An 18,159-nucleotide genomic window follows, 5' to 3' on the forward strand; every position below is an offset into this window, starting at 1 on the left:
AGCAGAAAATCACCTGTCAACACAATCATTCAAATACATAGTCTCCCCGCTTTTCCACCCATATTCTAGTGTTTTTGTTTCTGCTTGTCATTTTAAACCCAGAAGCACCTTTTGAAATCCTTGCAACCACTCTTCAGATATCAGCTTGTTGGATAGGCTCAGCTAGTTGTAATACAAACCTTATGTTTGTCCCTGACAGCTTTTGCAATTGGTTCCTGTTGACGGATGTTCTGAAGCGGCTGAAGATGTCGTCCCGGATATTCCGAGTGCGGTACCCGCACTTGGAGGTGGTGAGCCTGGCGCGGACAGAGCTGTGGAGGCAGGTGTCGGTCAGCCAGGTGAGCACAGCCTCTGCACAGCCTCAGGGAGAGGAAAAGGAGGAGGAGGACAGGGAGGAGGGGGAGGGGCTGGTGGAGCTGGTCCGCTGTGTACCGGAGCTACAAGGACTGCTGGGTTCCTCCATTCACATCCTACAGGAGGGGGAGGAGGAAGGGGACAGGACGGATACAGCCACTCCCTGCAGCCGGTAGCCCACCCTCCTCTCGCTCTCAGCCCCTCACACATCTACACGTCCCCAGTGTCTCAACCTAACCTCCCCACGAGCAGCAGATCAAAGTCAACAATGTCTGGAGGCGCCGTCGTAACGGTGGTTGTGGCCAAACTCTGGCAACGCCACTGGGAAGAACACACCTCACTAATGACCTGGGACCTCCACATTGAGGTGAAATAGGGGTCATGGCAGCGCCACCTCGTGGATGGGTGCTCAGTGCTGGAGGGCAGCTTTCAGGTTCCAATCTGTAGGTATATTTCGGAATCAAAGAGAAAATTCAGAAACCCCCTTTTTTATGATTCTATATGTTTGTTAATATATGTATATCTTGCCACCAGGGTGAACACATTTGGTTGTAATGTATTCGTGTGGCAAGGGATGGATTATGTTTTAGGATTTTTTGGTGTGTGGTTTTGTTCAGTTTGTTCCTGAGGGAAAGCAAATATTTTTGGGTGGGAGATAATCCAAGGCTTTTATCTTGGTGAACTCTAGCGTGCAGCTAAGAGGCTTACAGCCAGGCCAGGCCAGCTAACAGTGGCAGGAAGGCCCTGGGGCCAGATGGTCCCTCCGTTAACCTGGGAGACCCAGAGACCCACAGAGAACAGACTACAGACACACACACACACACACATCTTCCCAGCTAACAGAACCATAGAACCATAGTGATCTAGAATCATGTGGATAACTTTCAGTAACTGAGAGGAAGTGACACATGGTATCTGTGGAGTCCAGGGTCCTCTGGTTAACCTTCACGTTGCTGCATAAGACTGACTCATGGGAGGGATTGGATAGGTATCCTTTTACTGCTCCTTGCTCATCACTCCTCCGTCCTCCTCATTGCGCTACAGATGGACTCCAACGTGCTTTGTGGCGCGTGTGTTTTATTTACACTGTTTGTGCTTAATTTAATAGTCATTAATATATTTGAAAAATTGCTTTGTATGGTTGGTGCTTCATTTGAAATGTACAATTAAGGATCCCTTTATCCTTCCCGAGATTTTTGTTTTTTCCCTTATTGCAAACAGTATTTTAACAAGCAAAAGTACAGTTTTATTGTACTGGTGCTAAGCTAGAATTTGTGTTGACAATCAATGAAGTTTTTGTTTGAAGTTAAAACCAATAAATTATATTTAATTAAGGTGAAGTGACAGAAATGTAAAGAGAGAGTATAGTTTCATTACCTATGATGGAGAAAGTGGAATACATCTAGTCTGGAGAAGAGGACAATAATGTACTGCTTGTGTGAGTGCTGTTAAAACAGGTTAACCTTTTATTTGATTCTTTTTTATGAAATCAACCAGAATAAAGCATGATTGTGAAGTATTGTTTGTGGGTATTCATTTTACTCTTCTGAAAGCATACCCATCTAGCACATTTACTTCCTTGGAGGTTGTGGGAATGTACGTTTTTGGTTTCCCATTGGTTCTGGGAACGAAGCCAGTAAAACTGAATGTTTTTTTTAAACATTCTGAGAATGGAAGTGAAAATTATGCCTGTTCTGGGAACGTTAATTTTTAGGTTGCATCGAGGTTCTGAGAATGTTTTACTATGGTTCCCTGAATGTTTTCCTGGGAGGTTTTATTAATGCTTTGAGAAAATAAATGATAGGTTATTTGGAGGTTTTTGAATAACTTCCTTAAAACTTACACTGAATGTTTCAAGTCTTTTTATAACAATGCTATCTTATTTTGGGTTAACTTTTTTGAACTCCGAGCACAGATAGGCATTATTCATGGGAAAACACATGTTTTATTGTAACACAGCATCAGTGAGATTCAAACCGGTAATCTTCTGTTCACTATCCATGCATGGAATTAGTTCAAAGCGCCACCAGGATGGAGCTAGCATGCCAAGTTTTTTTTTCTGCATACAAAGGTGTTCATTTTATTCTATTTAAACAGACCCCATTTCAAAGGAAACAAGTGCTCATTAAAATCAGGTGTGGCCAATTACTGGGTGCTGCCAACACCTGAACAGACTTAACAGGATAGAGGGAGTTTTGTTGATGCTGAGAACGGAATGTATATGTTTTTAAATAACATTCTTAGAACTTTCTCTGAACATTACTAAAGTGTTCTTATCATTCTCTGGAACAATTTAAGAACATGGCTTTAAATTGAACCATGAGGAAATGTTATGCTGAAGTACTGAAATTCAACACAGAAGAACATTGTTTCTTAATGTTCTTGGAACAATTTGAGAACATTACTTTAAATAGAACCATGAGGAAACCTGTAGGAAACATTATGCCGAAGTACTGAAATTCCCACCGAAAACCGTTGTTTCTTAACGTTCTCTGAACTATTTCAGAACATTCCCAATGTCAAACCAGTTGGAGAATGTTCCTAGAACATTACCAAAATTGAAATTAAATGTAACTAAGTTTGAACTTTAAGGAAATGTTCTGTTAAAGTAATAAATACCAAGAAAATGTGCTGAGTGTTCCAAAGCCAAGCAACTATCCTGCACCATTCCCAGAAAGTTGTGGGAAGGTTGTATGCGAAGTAACCGTAGGACAACCACGCTCTCACCAAACTCTAAGAAACATATGGTTCTCAGAACATTATGTGCTATCTGGGTGTATTGTATTTACAGTCAGTTGCTCTGAGCTCATTTTAAGATAACGCTTACCACAACCTTTTACATTTTAGACCGTATTGTGTAAGTCTAAAGGCAGACAAATATATAGGTGTGGTGCGGGGCAAACGACTGTTAGCTGGAACTTGGTCGTAATCCTCTGACTGGTGATAAATTGACCTCTTCAAGAGGTGTATGTAACCTATCCAATCTTATCATCAGCCTAATGCCCATGATGGCCAATAACATGAAACAATTTTTAATAGCCTAAATAGGCCCGCTGTAAATTACACTAACTTCTCTGAAATATAAAAACTTGCACGGTCAAGGAAATATCCACCTTCGTATGAAATTCGAAGGTACACAGCATGACGCTGTGATAAGGATTTGATTATCTCCACAGAAGAGAACTAGTGACCCAGTCTAGTGCCATAAATCTGTAAAGCTGGAGGGGTGCAAAGTGTAGAAGCCTACCTGCGTCAAGTCACGGACGTCTTTCTGTATCACCACTAGTTTTTATTTAACTGGGTTTGTTTTTTGCAATTGAAAATACTTAAAAAAAAAAAAATGTTAACCTTTATTTAACTAGGCAAGTTAATTAAGAACAAATTCTTATTTACAATGACAGCCTACTGGGGAACAGTGGGTTAACTGCCTTGTTCAGAACTACAGATTTTTACCTTGTCAGCTCGGGGATTCAACCCAGCTACCTTTTGGTTACTGGCCCAACGTTCTAACCACTAGGCTACCTGCCACCCGCCGCTGCTGATGCTGATGATATAATTCTGCGTAACATAATAAATGTGTCATTATAGGATATTTTAGAACACTCTTTGAAAAACTCTCTTGACTATCCAGTATCTAAATTGTGATGCCCATATGCATTTCTATTATAAAAATAGATTCTCCACCAGATGGCACCGTGTTGACAGAGAAACATGGGGAATTAGTTGCACTTACAAATGATGGAGTACTTGTGATCAAGCTGTGCGTTGCACAAATATGCCACCTGTGTCAAAGTTGCCAACGCTTGAGACATCTATATAGAACAGGGCTCTCCAACCCTGTTCCTGGAAAGCTACGCTCCTGTAGGTTTTCACTCCAACCTCAGTTGTAACTAACCTGATTCAGCTTATCAACCAGCTAGTTATTAGAATTAGGCATGTTACATTAGGATTGGAGCTAAAACCTACAGGACAGTAGCTCTCCAGGAACAGGGTTGGAGAGCCAGTTATAGAATGGTCTATCCTGATTAGAGGGGAACAATTAAAAAATGCAGTGGAACTAGATTAGAGGTCTAGAGTTGAGTTTGAAGGGTCTATGTATCCTATACTTTTTTATCTCCCATTCTGCTACACTAATGACAGAGTTAAACTGATTTAGACCTGGGACACCAGGTGGGTGCAATTAATTAGCAGGTAGAATAGAAAGCCAGCAGGCTCCGGAATCCGTTGGGTAAGAGTTGAATACTCCTGGGATAGACCATTGAGACAGTGTTTCTATAAATGAAATGTGTGCCTTCACCTGATCTGTCTTGCAGAAAGGAAGTATTGACATGTCATGTTTGCACTGTATGCTTGAAAACTTGCACGTACCAGGGTGCCAGCGGGGTGTAGCCAAAGCTGCCTGTTAATATCTCCCTGTCATATTTGTTCCTCTCACTGTCTCCAAGGGTGCTTTTCCAGATGATAGGTGCATCTGACAGCCTGGATGTCATCCTGGTTAGGTTTCCAGGGATGTAATAGAGGAAATATTGATATGCAACTAAGCCATGATAGCATATCTCATGAGATTTCACATGAAGTCATAAAAGGTGTTGGTCACTGAGCAAAAATTACAAGGCATGAGTGAGAAGCTTTTTAAAACCTCGGCGTACATGTACAGTACCAGTCAAAAGTTTGGACACACCTATTCATTCCAGGGTTTTCTTTATTTTTACTATTTTCTACATTGTAAAGGTTATTGCTTATTTGAGCTGTTCTTGCCATAATATGGACTTGGTCTTTTACCAAATAGGGCTATCTTCTGTATACCACCCCTTCCTTGTCACAACACAACTGATTGGCTCAAACGCATTGAGAAGGAAATAAATTCCCCAAATTAACTTTTAACAAGGCACACCTGTTAATTGAAATGCATTCCAGGTGACTACCTCATGAAGCTGGTTGAGAGAATGCCAAGCGTGTGCAAAGCTGTCATCAAGGCAAAGGGTGGCTACATTGAAGAAGCTCAAATACAAAACATGTTTTGATTTGTTTAACACTTTGGTTACTGCATGTTTCCATATGTGTTATTTCATAGTTGTGATGTCTTCATTATTATTCTACAATGTAGAAAATAGTAAAAATGAAGAAAAACTATTGAATGAGTAGGTGTGTCCAACCTTTTGTCTGGTACTGTATGTCAACACACAGATTCAGCAGCCAGCATGGCTAAAACATGACACTGACATACCAAAAGAACAAGCCCCTCATTGCGTGGGCCCCCATTATACATTTTGTGCACTTTGCAACCCCCAAAGTTACTATAGTTCAGCACTTCTGCAACACTTCTTCTGTACAGTCTGGCAGAGCTAGAGTCAATCAATTCCTTCTAGGTAGCAAGTTCCTTACAGATATTAATGTTCCAAGAGTGAACCCTTAGTTGATATAGCCCCCTAAAACCTACATGACAGTAGCTCTCCAGGAACATGGTTGGAGAGCCCTGTTATAGAATGATAGTGTTTAACTCTGTCATTATTGTAGCAGAATGGGAGATCAAAAAGTATAGGATAGATAGACCGTTCAAACTCAACTCTGGACCTCCAAGCCAGTTCCACTGCATTTTTTCAATGTTTCCCCTCTAATCAGGGACTGATTTAGACCTGGGACAACAGGTGGGAGCAATTAATTATCAGGTAGAACAGAAAACCAGCTGGCTCCGGACCTCGTAGGGTAAGAGTTGAATACCCGTGGTCTAGGGGTACGTACATGCAATGATATGAAGATATATAATTATTTTATATGCTCAACTGCTTTGAAAAATGTGTTTTCTGCACAATCATACTTTATTTATCTACAATATCCATACTGTATAAGTGATTATCAAAAATCTGGCAATTGGATGCCAAAAATTGCATACATTTTAATGCTTTGACAAGGGTGGAAGGCTCAGCTGCTGATAGCCCTGTAAATTGAGCGTCATGACATCATACATGGATCCAGATTTGAGATCCACCCATTCAGCCATTCACCGAGCCCCTGGGATCCTGCTGCGTTCATTGGCCATCTGTTGTTTTAGGGCAGTGAATTCTGATTGGTTTTAAACGAGGGCAAGTCTCTACAAGACCTGCTGACTGACTAACATGGAAAAGAGAAAGAAGGGAGAGCGCAGAAGTCACGCAGTGGTTTTTCATTGTTCCTATATGAGACCTTATTGACAAAAAAGGACAGAATGGATAGCTTTAATACAGAAGATGATGTTATATATCAGTCAAGCTTTAGGGGGAGGGGAACAACGGACTGTTACAGCAGCGAGATGGCCTCATTTTTACTCCGAATTAAACTGATATTATGAACTGGGTGGTTCGAGTCCTGAATGCTGATTGGCTGACAGCCGTGGTATATGAGACCATATACAACGGGTATGACAAAACATGTATTTTTACTGCTCTAATTACATTGGAAACCGGTTTATAACAGCAATAAGTCACCTCTGGGTTTTGTGGTATATTGTCAATATACCATGGCTAAGGGCTGTGTTCAGGCACTCCGCGTTGCATCGTGTATATGAACAGTCCTTAGCCGTGGTATATTGGCCATATACCACACCTCCTCGGGCCTTATTGCTTAAATATCACACCCATGTCAAAATAAGACATTACATTAAAACTCACTCTCCAGTTCTTTGCAAAAAATATTCTAATCATGTTAGGAGTCTTTCCCTGCAGCTGCACCCTGTTGACAATTCTTTCAGAAATATTAGCATGTTCTTGCACAGAGAGGTAGTAAACCTGTTCTCCCAAATGTTCCTTAGGCTCCCTTCTTGTGGACCTCCTCTACCCCTTCCCTTTTGCCTGCTTTCTCAAGGTTCATGGAGGTTGTCTGTAGTTTTTTTCACCAAGCCTTGGGTTATGCAACAGTCTTCTTTGATACCCACAAAGGGAGGTCCTGTTCACTTGGCTTGTCTCTAGAACTCAGCCTAGAATACTCCATTTTCACCCGTTTCCTATTCAAAACGACTTACCATATCACTCTGCTGAGGACCACTCCATGATGCCCAGAATCTTAAATATGCTACAGCGGACACTTACTGTATAGTTCTCTGGTTTTCAGCCATTATTTTTACTTCAACCAGGCATTGTAATTGAGAATATGAATGTGAAAGTCAAAATCTAGCAAATGAGAACATGTGTAGTCGAACATATTCCTTGACTCATGATTTGTTATTATTTGTTATTTTGATGTATTACTTTACAAATGATTCAAATTAGAAATATACTTCATCTGTTTGCCGTTTCATCTAAGGGGTTTGTATGAAGGGGTTGTTTCGAACTTCCGTACAGGTATACGCCACATATTGAGCAGTTCACAGACAGACATGCTGAGCAATGCAAAGATGACACTGTTGCTCATCATTGCAGGTATTATTAGTACTCTGACCTCCAATGCCACTGTAGCTAGTTAATCTGCTGCTATCGTTGACTTAACGGACACATACTCTAAGCTCCTGAGGGATAAATATATCAGGAGACTTAGGAGGGAGAGTAACAGCCTGTCACATATATTTCCACATCAGATTTCACACTGTAATTGATCAGCCTTGGCCAGACTGTTGCGTTCAGTCAATCAATCAGCACGTCTACAGCAGGCTCTTTATAGTCTAGACACCACTTGCAGGTCATGGATCACAGATGCACTTTTGAACTTTATATCTTTATTTCATTCACGTGTCAATGGAGAAAGTTATTTTAAAATCTCATGTGCGTCTTATAGCAGCATATTCCCTAACAGCTAGACTATTCATGCTGGTTTGAATCCTTAAAATGACTTGATTGTGTTTTATAGAATATGAGGTATTGTATGTGGAGGAGAGAGCTCAACACCTCTCTTGATTTGGGTTATCTTACAAGGGGAAAAAAGTGAGTCTGCAGTGAGAGTTCTGGTCTTGTCTTGTGGAAGAGCTCATGGTAGAATCGCTGACTTGCACCGTGCGCGCACACACATCCGTTGCCATTGTCTCGTCCTTGTCTTGCAGATTAGATTCATTGAAATTTCCCCGCCAAGGATGGATGCAAGCACTGACCCGTGGAGAACTCAGCCTTATAATCTGTCTCTGTATCCTCCAAGCTCTGTCACTGAGAACAGGCCTCCTCTGCATGGGGGTTGAAAGGCCAGCGAAACTGATGCTTATCACCTGACAATTACCGTAAGCTGATTCCTAGTAGAAAACAAAGACATTTGTGCTATAGATATATGTGGTGGGCAAAGATAACCTTGGGAAAAACGGAGTTTCAACAACAGAGTACATTCCATGCATGTCTACTGTAGCCTGGTATATTTACCTCACATTCAGTACAGAATTGACATAGGATCAACGTAGGTACACAATACCAGTGAAAACAAGGATCTCTTATTGACCGAATTAGATCAAGCTGATAGAGCAGTGGTGTGTACAGGACTGAGTGGGCCTTCAGTGGGTTGCGAGAGACACTCTGTGTCAGACAGTGGCCGTTAGCAGAGCCAGCTGGGCTCGACGCCCACTCGCCTGTTACGTAAGCGCCAACATTCCACGCGTATACGTTCTGCACGAAGCAGGCATACTGATCATGCTAAGTCTGTCCAAGGCACGAGAGAGGCCAAGCTCCTACTCACCTGAGGGGGATGATGCTGTGCTAACAATGAATACTGACCACTCAGATGACAGGGAGATCTGGGTGGATTTCCTCCTGTCCTATTGGTATATACACACACGCCAGAGACCAGATTCCCCTTGTAGACAAAGTAATGTTTCTTCCCCCCCAAAGGAAACCTTTAAAACCCATTATTTGATTTACTTGTCTTGTTTACTGACCATTTAGAAACTCAATATCTATAGGCTTGTGTTCCCTGCAGCTAATTTACCGCGAATACACACACACACACACACACACACACACACACACACACACACACACACACACACACACACACACACACACACACACACACACACACACACACACACACACACACACACACACACACACACACACACACACACACACACACACACACACACACACGAGGATTGAGATGGTACAAGAAGGGCCTGGCACAGCCCGGCCTCTATGAAGGCAGAGGGAGGGTAGGGGGGGTTGGGCGCCTGGCTGGGCATTGAAGGAGCTCAGTGGGAAAGCATCTGCCCAAATGAGAACACAGTGTTCCCGGCTCCACAACTGCTTCCCAGGCTGCTAGAACAAAAGACTTGCAGCCAATCCGAGTAAATTGAGCAAAGACGGCCTTCTCCACCTTTTTACTGATAAAGCGTTAGGGTTGCTTTGTTTTTCAAATTTGGCATGCTAAGATTTATCACTGAGAAAAGCATAGATGAGATTGCTAAGCAATGCATGATTTGACTCAAAACATGCATTGCTTGGCATCCTTTCACATTATTATGCAGACTTTATTTAGTATTATCAACCACTATGCATAGTTAACTAAATTGATTAATATACTTAGAAACCTGAGACAATTATCAGTCAATTTCTAGCGTAAAGGCTTAAAATGCCTAATGTGCCTTTATGAGCATAGTTCAAGGACAGGCATTTTTTATTGCTAAAGCCATTATGCAGATGGATAACTTGTAGAATATACTTCCTGAAAAACGATCCACTTTTGTGAGGGAGGGAAACTCCCTGCAATTTCCTTGGCTTTATTTTCTTCCAATGTCCTCCTCACCATTTAAGAGATGTTCCCATTGCCAGGAATGCTAGTAATGACTTGATAGAGCATGCTGGTTCTCATAAGACTTGTGCAGTACAAGGCAGGGTATTGTAAGGCTACGCCCCATGGGCTGTTGTGAGAGCATATCCAGCCAGGTTATTTTACTAAATAGCAATGCCTAGAAACACTAACAGTAGACAGCCAGGCTGTATACATTACAGTACACAGGAACCCTACAAATGACTTCCAATTAGAATGACCTGTTTACTTGCTGGTTGACCAATGGACTCCAAAGACCTGATGTGTTTTTTTGCTATTACTCCCTGTGAACTTGGATGTTTCATTCAAGCATGCCAGTATGTTTCAAGCAAACATATTCAGTATGCAGGTGTTTACTCTTGGAGCAGCACTGTTGACATAGTAAGGCAGGAACCTACCTGAGCAAGCAGTTGATTAAACCAGAAACAGGCCATGCCAATCAGTTAAAGATAGACACCACCACTTTGCAACTAAGTAAGGGCTCAACTCAATGAATTGACCTTCAGCAACAATTCAGGTCAGGTCATCCATTTGATTTGGCCATACATTCATCCACTCTACCTCGTGAAGATTGTTATCTGAGAGACCTGTCTGTGTGGTTAAATGTCTAGCCCGTGCCGGATGAAAGTGTTGCAGCAGTTGAGCATCCGTTGTCAGCGACTAACAGCAGGGAAAAGGAGGTATGGCTGGGGCAGCTGGCTGAGATGGGCCAGTCAACAGGACCGCTCCCTGCCAAGTGTCAGTGATCACGCCGTTGCATGCTGACCCACAGCATGGGCAACAGATTCCCAATTTATAGACTCAGAAGGGTCTTGCAACACAGGCACTCTCATGTGTCCTTCAGTGTCGCTCCGCTATCCAATTCCCCCTTGGTCACATTGCACTGCATCCATTCCCCTTCACAGAAAGAGAGAGAGAGCTGGCAAAGCACTCATCTCCATAACCTCGACACCAGTGTCAAGGGTTGAGTATCAAGGACATACAGCCAATTGTCTTGCCGTTACATATAGATGGCTTTGTTACTTAAAATACCTAGCACCTGGTTAGATTTGGACAGTTACTGCATTCAACTGTCGCTGCATTTGTCAGACACTCACAGACCATATGTAGACAAGAAATATTGCAGTGTTTTCAAACGTGACTCTTGGTTCATAATCATGTCCCAATTGCTGACAGACCATGGTGAAATGTATCACAACCACACCATGTGAAACTTACTCAAATCTGAGAGGCAATGAGTGTGATCGTACCCCTTTGCTGTATAGAGTTTCTGAAGACATTTAGTTGGTCCAAACGGTCAGTGCTGGGCAATGTGACTATAGGGGCCTCGCGCCATTTAGGAAAGGGATTCTGATATCATGCTATTAAAAACACTTTTAAATTCTTGAAAGTACATTTTCAATTCATTCATTTAATTTCAGTTCTGATCCTGAATTGACTGAGAAATTAACCCCATTTTGTTTAGATCACTGTATTAATCCAGTCACGCTCCACAGACAAAGGTCAACAATAATCCCCACTTGAGTGATCGGTCCATTGACTATATCAACAAATGGTGCTAAAATGTGTCTCCCGCAAACACAGACAACTTATCCTCTCTGATAGCCAACAGTCGTGGGACGTAACTTGAAGAAACCCAATTTCCATTCATATCAACAGCCTGACCAGCTGTCCCACAATTTGTGGTTGACCCAGTTCACTTGAGTGGACTGAAGGATTGACCAACTTTGCTACAGCGATTTTGTTGTCCAGATATGTCCCGGCATACATTGAGAGCATCTACAGAGAAGACTCAGGAACCCAGCTTCATATAAATGTGCTCTCGTAGTCATAGCCTAATACATGAGCCTTTCATGCCCCAACGTGCTTTGTGTTGGGTCAGACTAGCCCTTTTAGCAGTGCTCTCTCACCCCTCCTGTCCCTCTCAGTCTCTGCAATCTTTTAATCACTGCTGTGCCTTTGAGAGAGAAAAAAAGCATTGTTACCCTATTGGCTGCTGTTGGTGGAGCTGTTGCTAAGGGAAGGGGTTGAGAGGGTGCCGTTTGAGGAAGCCACAAGGATAATTTGTGTTTGATACACATCAAGCATAGATAGATATGAGGTCTAAAATTATTGGCATCTTTTATAAAAATGAGCAAAAAAAAAGACAAAAATAATACAAATACTGAGCTATATTGTACGCTCAAAAAAATACTCCGAGACGAAGTACTAAACATTCTCTAAAAGATAGGGGTCAAAAGTATTGGCACCCCTGTTTTCAATACTCCAGCACCCTGACCCTTAAAATAATTTACATTTTGAGCATACAATATAGCTCAGGGTGTGTATTAGATCTTTCTTGCTCGTCTTTATCAATAATTTCTGACCTACGTATTTTGTGTTGAATTTACAAATGATAGCGGATAATGGCTCCATTGTGTTAATTGCGTCCACATCATTGCTTGCTCTTTGGGGTTTTAGGCTGGGTTTCTGTAAAGTACTTTGTGACATTGATGTAAGAGCTTTGTACATACATTTGATTAAAGTAATTCAATGACCCATATTTAGAAAAAATTTATTGAAAGCAATGGTCTTGATTCAGCGCTTTGAGAAGTGTTCTGAATTATTTAACAGAGCAATATTCTTTAGGTCAAAAAACAGATTATTTATGCCATGAATTTCTTTATAGCTGTATGGTACTTATTAATCCCATCTCTCATCTGAGACAAACAAGATTGTGTGAAATGCAGGTTGAACAATTGCCAGCTGATTGTTGAGGTAACTTACTTGTTAAGCAGCCATTGATTTGACTGAGGAACAAGGAAAAGAGTCATGAACTCTAGGTTAAATCAGTCACGTTTATGACTCAATGGCATACAAAAGCACTGTGAATCAGTTATAAACTTACATTTCCTTAACCAGGCCCACTGCAGCAGAAATGCTGCTGTCATTTGCATGAGAAGTCACCTTAGGGGATTGAGCCATGATCGTCGCAGGAAATAGTTAAGGGTCAAATGACCACAGATAACCCAGCTAGAAGTTTCCCTTCCATCAAAATATTACTAACAGATTGACAATCGTGACTGCATCAATGTTCACCCAAGGTCATTCCAGGGCAAGTGCCAGGGCACACCATAAACCTCATACGATGCAAGTTAGTGCCCAGACTTGATAAACTTAAGGAGCCTGTATTGTAATGGAAAACAGCAATTGTACTATGCATACAGAAATCATTGCTCATGTTATAGCATGTCAAAGTCACCTTCTAGTCTTTACAGGAATCTGCCACAAACATCAGCAAGTAACATTTGGAATGCAGACCAAGCGAGAGCCTATACTATATAGACAGAAACTAAACCAGGGACAGAACTACTAGAATGAAAATAGCATATCCATTGAGCCTTAACAATTCTAGTCAATACCGCTCCTTGACATTAGCGGCACACAAATTTGAGCTGAATACAAACAGGAGTTTAATTCTTTATTTAGTTGTACTGCATTTGTGCGCAATATAAAAATTGAAATAACCAAGGACAACACAAAGGAAGTGTTACAATACCGTCACTCCAAAAAAAAAGGGTAGGTTGACATTTTTATACCCATCAGACAACGTGGACAAGATGGGAATCGGAGCAGGACTTGAATGAGTTATAAAAATTCAAGGCACGGCACGTTTCATCAGGAGTGCTACAGAGACATGAATACGTAATTATTTTTTTTTAATAAAAGGCCGTTAAAAACAAGCCTAGATGCTAAAGTGTGCTTTACATTTTAAGGAGGGACAGAACAACCAGCATTCTAAATACTCCTGCAATCAACCCTTTTTTTTCTCTATTTTTTTTTTTTTTTTGAGACATTTACAAAAGACATGGCATACAGACACCCAGTTCCATTAACATACACGCGAATCCACATCGAATGTTTGGACTTGAAATGAAGACTGACGTCACCTACCTACCAGAGCCGTGATTCAACAAGACTCAAAATACGATACCAACAACTCTGTAAACAGCCAATAAGCATGAAATGTCAACTCTGATAAACTTACAATGCACAGTTCAACGAAGCAGACATGACCTTAAAACATTCAGGAACATGTGCAAGTGTCAATCAGATTGGTTTAAATGTATGATTAGTGGAGCTTTGGGAAGCAAGGGACGAGAGAGGGGGTGGCATGTCACTACTCAAGTCAGGATTGAAAGTCAAGTAGCTCAGGGCCCGGTATCCCAAAATAATCTTTAGGCTAAGTTCATCATTAGAGTCATAGGATCCTATGGTTCTAACAATTATGTAAGCCTTAAGATGCTCCTGGGAAGCCAGGCCCTGGTCAGTACACCGGTCCCTGGTCAGTTGCGCTAAGTCTCCGATAACACCACTTTGTGTTTGTGAGTCAAGCAGTCCAAGGTCAGTCAAAAGTGACCCTATCTCATGAAGTTACCACCTCCGATCTCCCTCTTGTAGCGGTTGGTAAGGTGGTCTGCTTGCACTGTGAGTTTTGACAGGACGCCAAACAGTCCCCTGAGGTGGTAGTGGAACTGGCCTTCCAGATCAGAGCCCTCTTCACCAGGGAGCTCCCCAATTATCAACTGCTGCTCCTCTTGCTTGACAGCCATTTCCAGGAAGCTGGCCCCACCGCTCATCTCCCGCTTCAGCAGGCCCCACTCCATGTCGTTCTTGATGGACTTGAGGAGGAGGTAGTGCTCATACATGTCCATCTGCTTGTTAGGGTAAGGAGGCTCGTTCTCCACCACCTCAACCTGCTGGCTCTCCTGCACCTCCAGGGGCACATCCCGTAACAGGCTGGGTACCATGATGGTCTCATCCATGTTGTTGGTTGCAGCGATGAAGCGGTGCATCACATTGAGGAGGGAGTTCTTGTTGCTGGCCGGGTCACTGCTTATTTGCATCATTGTGGAGGTTTTGGCAAGACTTGGATTTGCAGGAAACAGGTGGAGTAAGGTAAAGTTTGATGTTAAGGCTGACTGATGATCCAAGTGTCACTGGAAATAGAAACATTGAAGCCATGAGACAAAAGGAAAGAATATTGCATCAGAGCTATAAACAAAGGCCTTTGGTCAACAGAATACAGCCACCCATAATAGAAAGGCCTACTAAATAATAGGCCATCACATCAGCCTACTAAGAACGCAGCAAAAGGCATGCACCACTATTGTCTGCGTATGACATTTTCAGCTGGTAAAATAAGCGTGGCTACACAATAGTAGATGGAGACATGAACAGAATGAAGAGCCACTTCATAAACAGGGCTTAAAGGCTTAATCTGACTACTGCGTACCAGAGTAGGCTATGGTTTGGGATGCCAATGACACATAGAACAGAATGTCGACACTAAAAACGAAGATAACGTAGGCGATCAGAAACAAACATTTTCCCGCAAAGAAGGGAACAAACAGCAAGGCGTTATACATTTAACCGGTAGCGCTTCCTGTAAAATCTTGTATAGTATCTACTTGACCTTGCCATATTTACAGAAAACTGAGAACGCCAAAATAAACGGTAAGTCTTGAACAAAACAAATACTGACCTGTGCAAACTCTTTCTTGATTATATTCCTTGCTCCACCCGCCCGTACATGAACAAGTATGTATAGACGTCCTCGGCTGTTGTAGCCAGACGTGGAGCTTTATAGTGGGCACGCCGGCTAGAAAAAAACGACCTCTCCCACTTCACGATATCAATGGCGCAATAGGATAGTATTGAGGAAATGGGGCGTTAACTTTAGGTTACTGACAGTGATAAAAACCAATCAGAGAGCACATTATTTTGTGAGCTTGTCCGCTGCAAAGACCCACAGTAATGTTACCGTGTTTTTAAGCTTGATACATTGTTTCAAAAATCATAATGAGTGAATCGGTGTTCGTATATGGCAACTATTTTAGTTCTAATCATGAATGGTAATTTCAATGCACTCGTTTTTTTAAATATATTTTATTATTATTAGCCTATTACCCTATTATGTAATAGTCTACAGTGTAGTAGGCCTTATGTGCCTATTAATCATGAGTCCTATCCTACTTTTGCACTCATAGGCTAGGCCTACTAAATAAGATACAAGCACACAATGAAACGGCTGACATGATTAACTAGAATACTTGAAACTATGATAGTTGAAAGTTTTCAGTGTACACAGAACAGGAAGGACAGTCTTGCTTCATAAATAATTAATGACATGCTGTCATATGAAAATACAGAAGTGGACTGACTTGAAAAGTTACCTTGGCCACAAATTGTCTGAGACAATTGGATCCATAGGATAATTGGGGTCTATTTTCTAAAGGCTCTGTGTGAGTCACAGCCTTTTAGAAATCACTAGGGGTTTACAATACTGTCATCTGGTGTTCATTTCAACACAAGCCACATCCATGCTGAAACGAGTGGTAAATTCAAGCATAGATACATAACATGGTAGAAATAACTCAAAATCAGATTGTGCTTTGCATTTGACTAGCTTTTCATTGATTTAAAAATTATATTTATACATTTCAGCTTTTGTTGTATAGCATATGATTATAATAACAAAACATGCTCGTTTATGAACTGTGATTGCATTGCTGTGATTGCTGGGATAGTGTGGTTATAGGTATTCATAGCTGTATTTAGTAAGTGATTTAACATATAAAAATGTGTTTGACATTACATTTAATAAAAGTTAGAGTTTAAGTTTTTACTGATATCCACATGGCAGTCAACAACACTGAAATACAGTCCATTTGGAAAGTATTCAGACCACTTGACTTTTTCCACATTTTGTTACGTTACAGCCTTATTCTAAAATTGATAAAATAAAATAAAGATCTTCATCAATCTACACACAATACCCCATAATGACAAAGCAAAAACAGTTTTTTAGACATTTTTGCAAATGTATTACAAAAAAAACCCAGAAATACCTTATTTTCATAAGTATTCAGACCCTTTGCTATCAGACTCGAAATTGAGCTCAGGTGCATCCTGTTTCCATTGATCATCCTTGATTGGAGTCCACATGTGGTAAATTCAATTGATTGGACATGATTTGGATAGGCCCACACCTCTCTATATAAGGTCCCACAGTTGACAGTGCATGTCAGAGAAGAAACCAAGCCATGAGGTTGAATGAACTGTCTGTAGAGCACCGAAGCAGGATTGTGTCGAGGTACAGATCTGGGGAAGGGTACTATAACATTTCTGTAGCATTGAAGATCCCAAGAACACAGTGGCCTCCATCATTCTTAAATGGAAGAAGTTTGGAACCACCAAGACTCTTCCTAGAGCTGGCTGCCCAGCCAAACTGAGCAATTGGGGGCAAAGGGACTTAGTCAGGGAGGTGACCAAGAACCCGATGGTCACTCTGACAGAGCTCCAGAGTTTCTCTGTGGAGATGGGAGAACCTCCCAGAAGGACAACCATCTCCTCAGCACTCCACCAATCAGACCTTTATGGTAGAGGGGCCAGACGAAAGCCACTACATGACAGCCCGCTAGGAGTTTGCAGAAAGGCACCTAAAGGACTCTCAGACCATGAGAAACAAGATTCTCTGGTCTGATGAAGCCAAGATTGAACACTGTGGCCTGAATGCTAAGCGTCATGTCTGGAGGAAACCTGGCACCATCCCTATGTTGAAGCATGGTGATGGCAGCATCATGTTGTGTGGATGTTTTTCAGCAGCAGGGACTGGGAGACTAGTCAGGATCGAAGGAAAGATGAACGGAGCAAAGTACAGAGAGATCCTTGATGAAAACCTGCTCCACAGCACTCAGGACCTCAGACTGGGGCGAAGCTTCACCTTCCAACAGAACAACGACCCTAAGCACACACCCAAGACAACACAGGAGTGGCTTCGGGACAAGTCTCTGAATGTTCTTGAGTGGCCCAGATCTAACATTTCTGGAGAGACCTGAAAATTGCTATGCAGCGACGCTCCCCATCCAAACTGACAGAGCTTGAGAGGATCGGCAGAGAAGAATGGGAGACACTCCCGAAATACAGGTGTGCCAAGCTTGTAGCGTCGTACTCAAAAAGACTCAAGGCTGTAATCGCTGCCAAACGTGCCTCAACAAAGTACTGAGTAAAGGGTCTGAATACTTTTGTAAATGAGATATTTAAGATTTT

The 18,159-nt window shown here is 41.8% G+C and overlaps 2 protein-coding genes across 3 annotated transcripts in view; one reads left to right on the plus strand and one right to left on the minus strand.

Moving 5' to 3' along the window:
- The window catches only part of bcorl1 (BCL6 corepressor-like 1), a 40,416-nt gene extending 38,546 nt beyond the window's left edge, over positions 1-1,870 (plus strand). For both annotated transcript variants that reach the window (XM_014199766.2, XM_014199765.2), the window contains exon 12: positions 200-1,870. In XM_014199766.2, the coding sequence (XP_014055241.2) occupies positions 200-530 (331 nt within the window). In that variant the 3' untranslated portion in view covers positions 531-1,870. The remainder of the gene's footprint in view (positions 1-199) is intronic.
- Positions 1,871-13,514: 11,644 nt separating this feature from the next.
- mid1ip1l (MID1 interacting protein 1, like) lies at positions 13,515-15,728 on the minus strand. Its single transcript, XM_014199769.2, has 2 exons — positions 15,593-15,728; positions 13,515-15,047 (listed from the first exon to the last, which is right to left on the minus strand). The coding sequence occupies exon 2, from the start codon at positions 14,955-14,957 to the stop codon at positions 14,469-14,471; it is 489 nt and encodes a 162-aa protein (XP_014055244.1). The 5' UTR covers positions 14,958-15,047; positions 15,593-15,728; the 3' UTR covers positions 13,515-14,468.
- Positions 15,729-18,159: the final 2,431 nt, after the last annotated feature.

The sequence above is a fragment of the Salmo salar genome, chromosome ssa05 (genome assembly GCF_905237065.1).
Source record: "Salmo salar chromosome ssa05, Ssal_v3.1, whole genome shotgun sequence".
In the NCBI taxonomy this organism is placed as follows: domain Eukaryota; kingdom Metazoa; phylum Chordata; class Actinopteri; order Salmoniformes; family Salmonidae; genus Salmo; species Salmo salar.

Excerpts from the sequence above, each read along its gene's own strand:
- mid1ip1l (XM_014199769.2), bottom strand. The coding sequence starts at position 14,957 with ATGATGCAAATAAGCAGTGACCCGGCCAGCAACAAGAACTCCCTCCTC.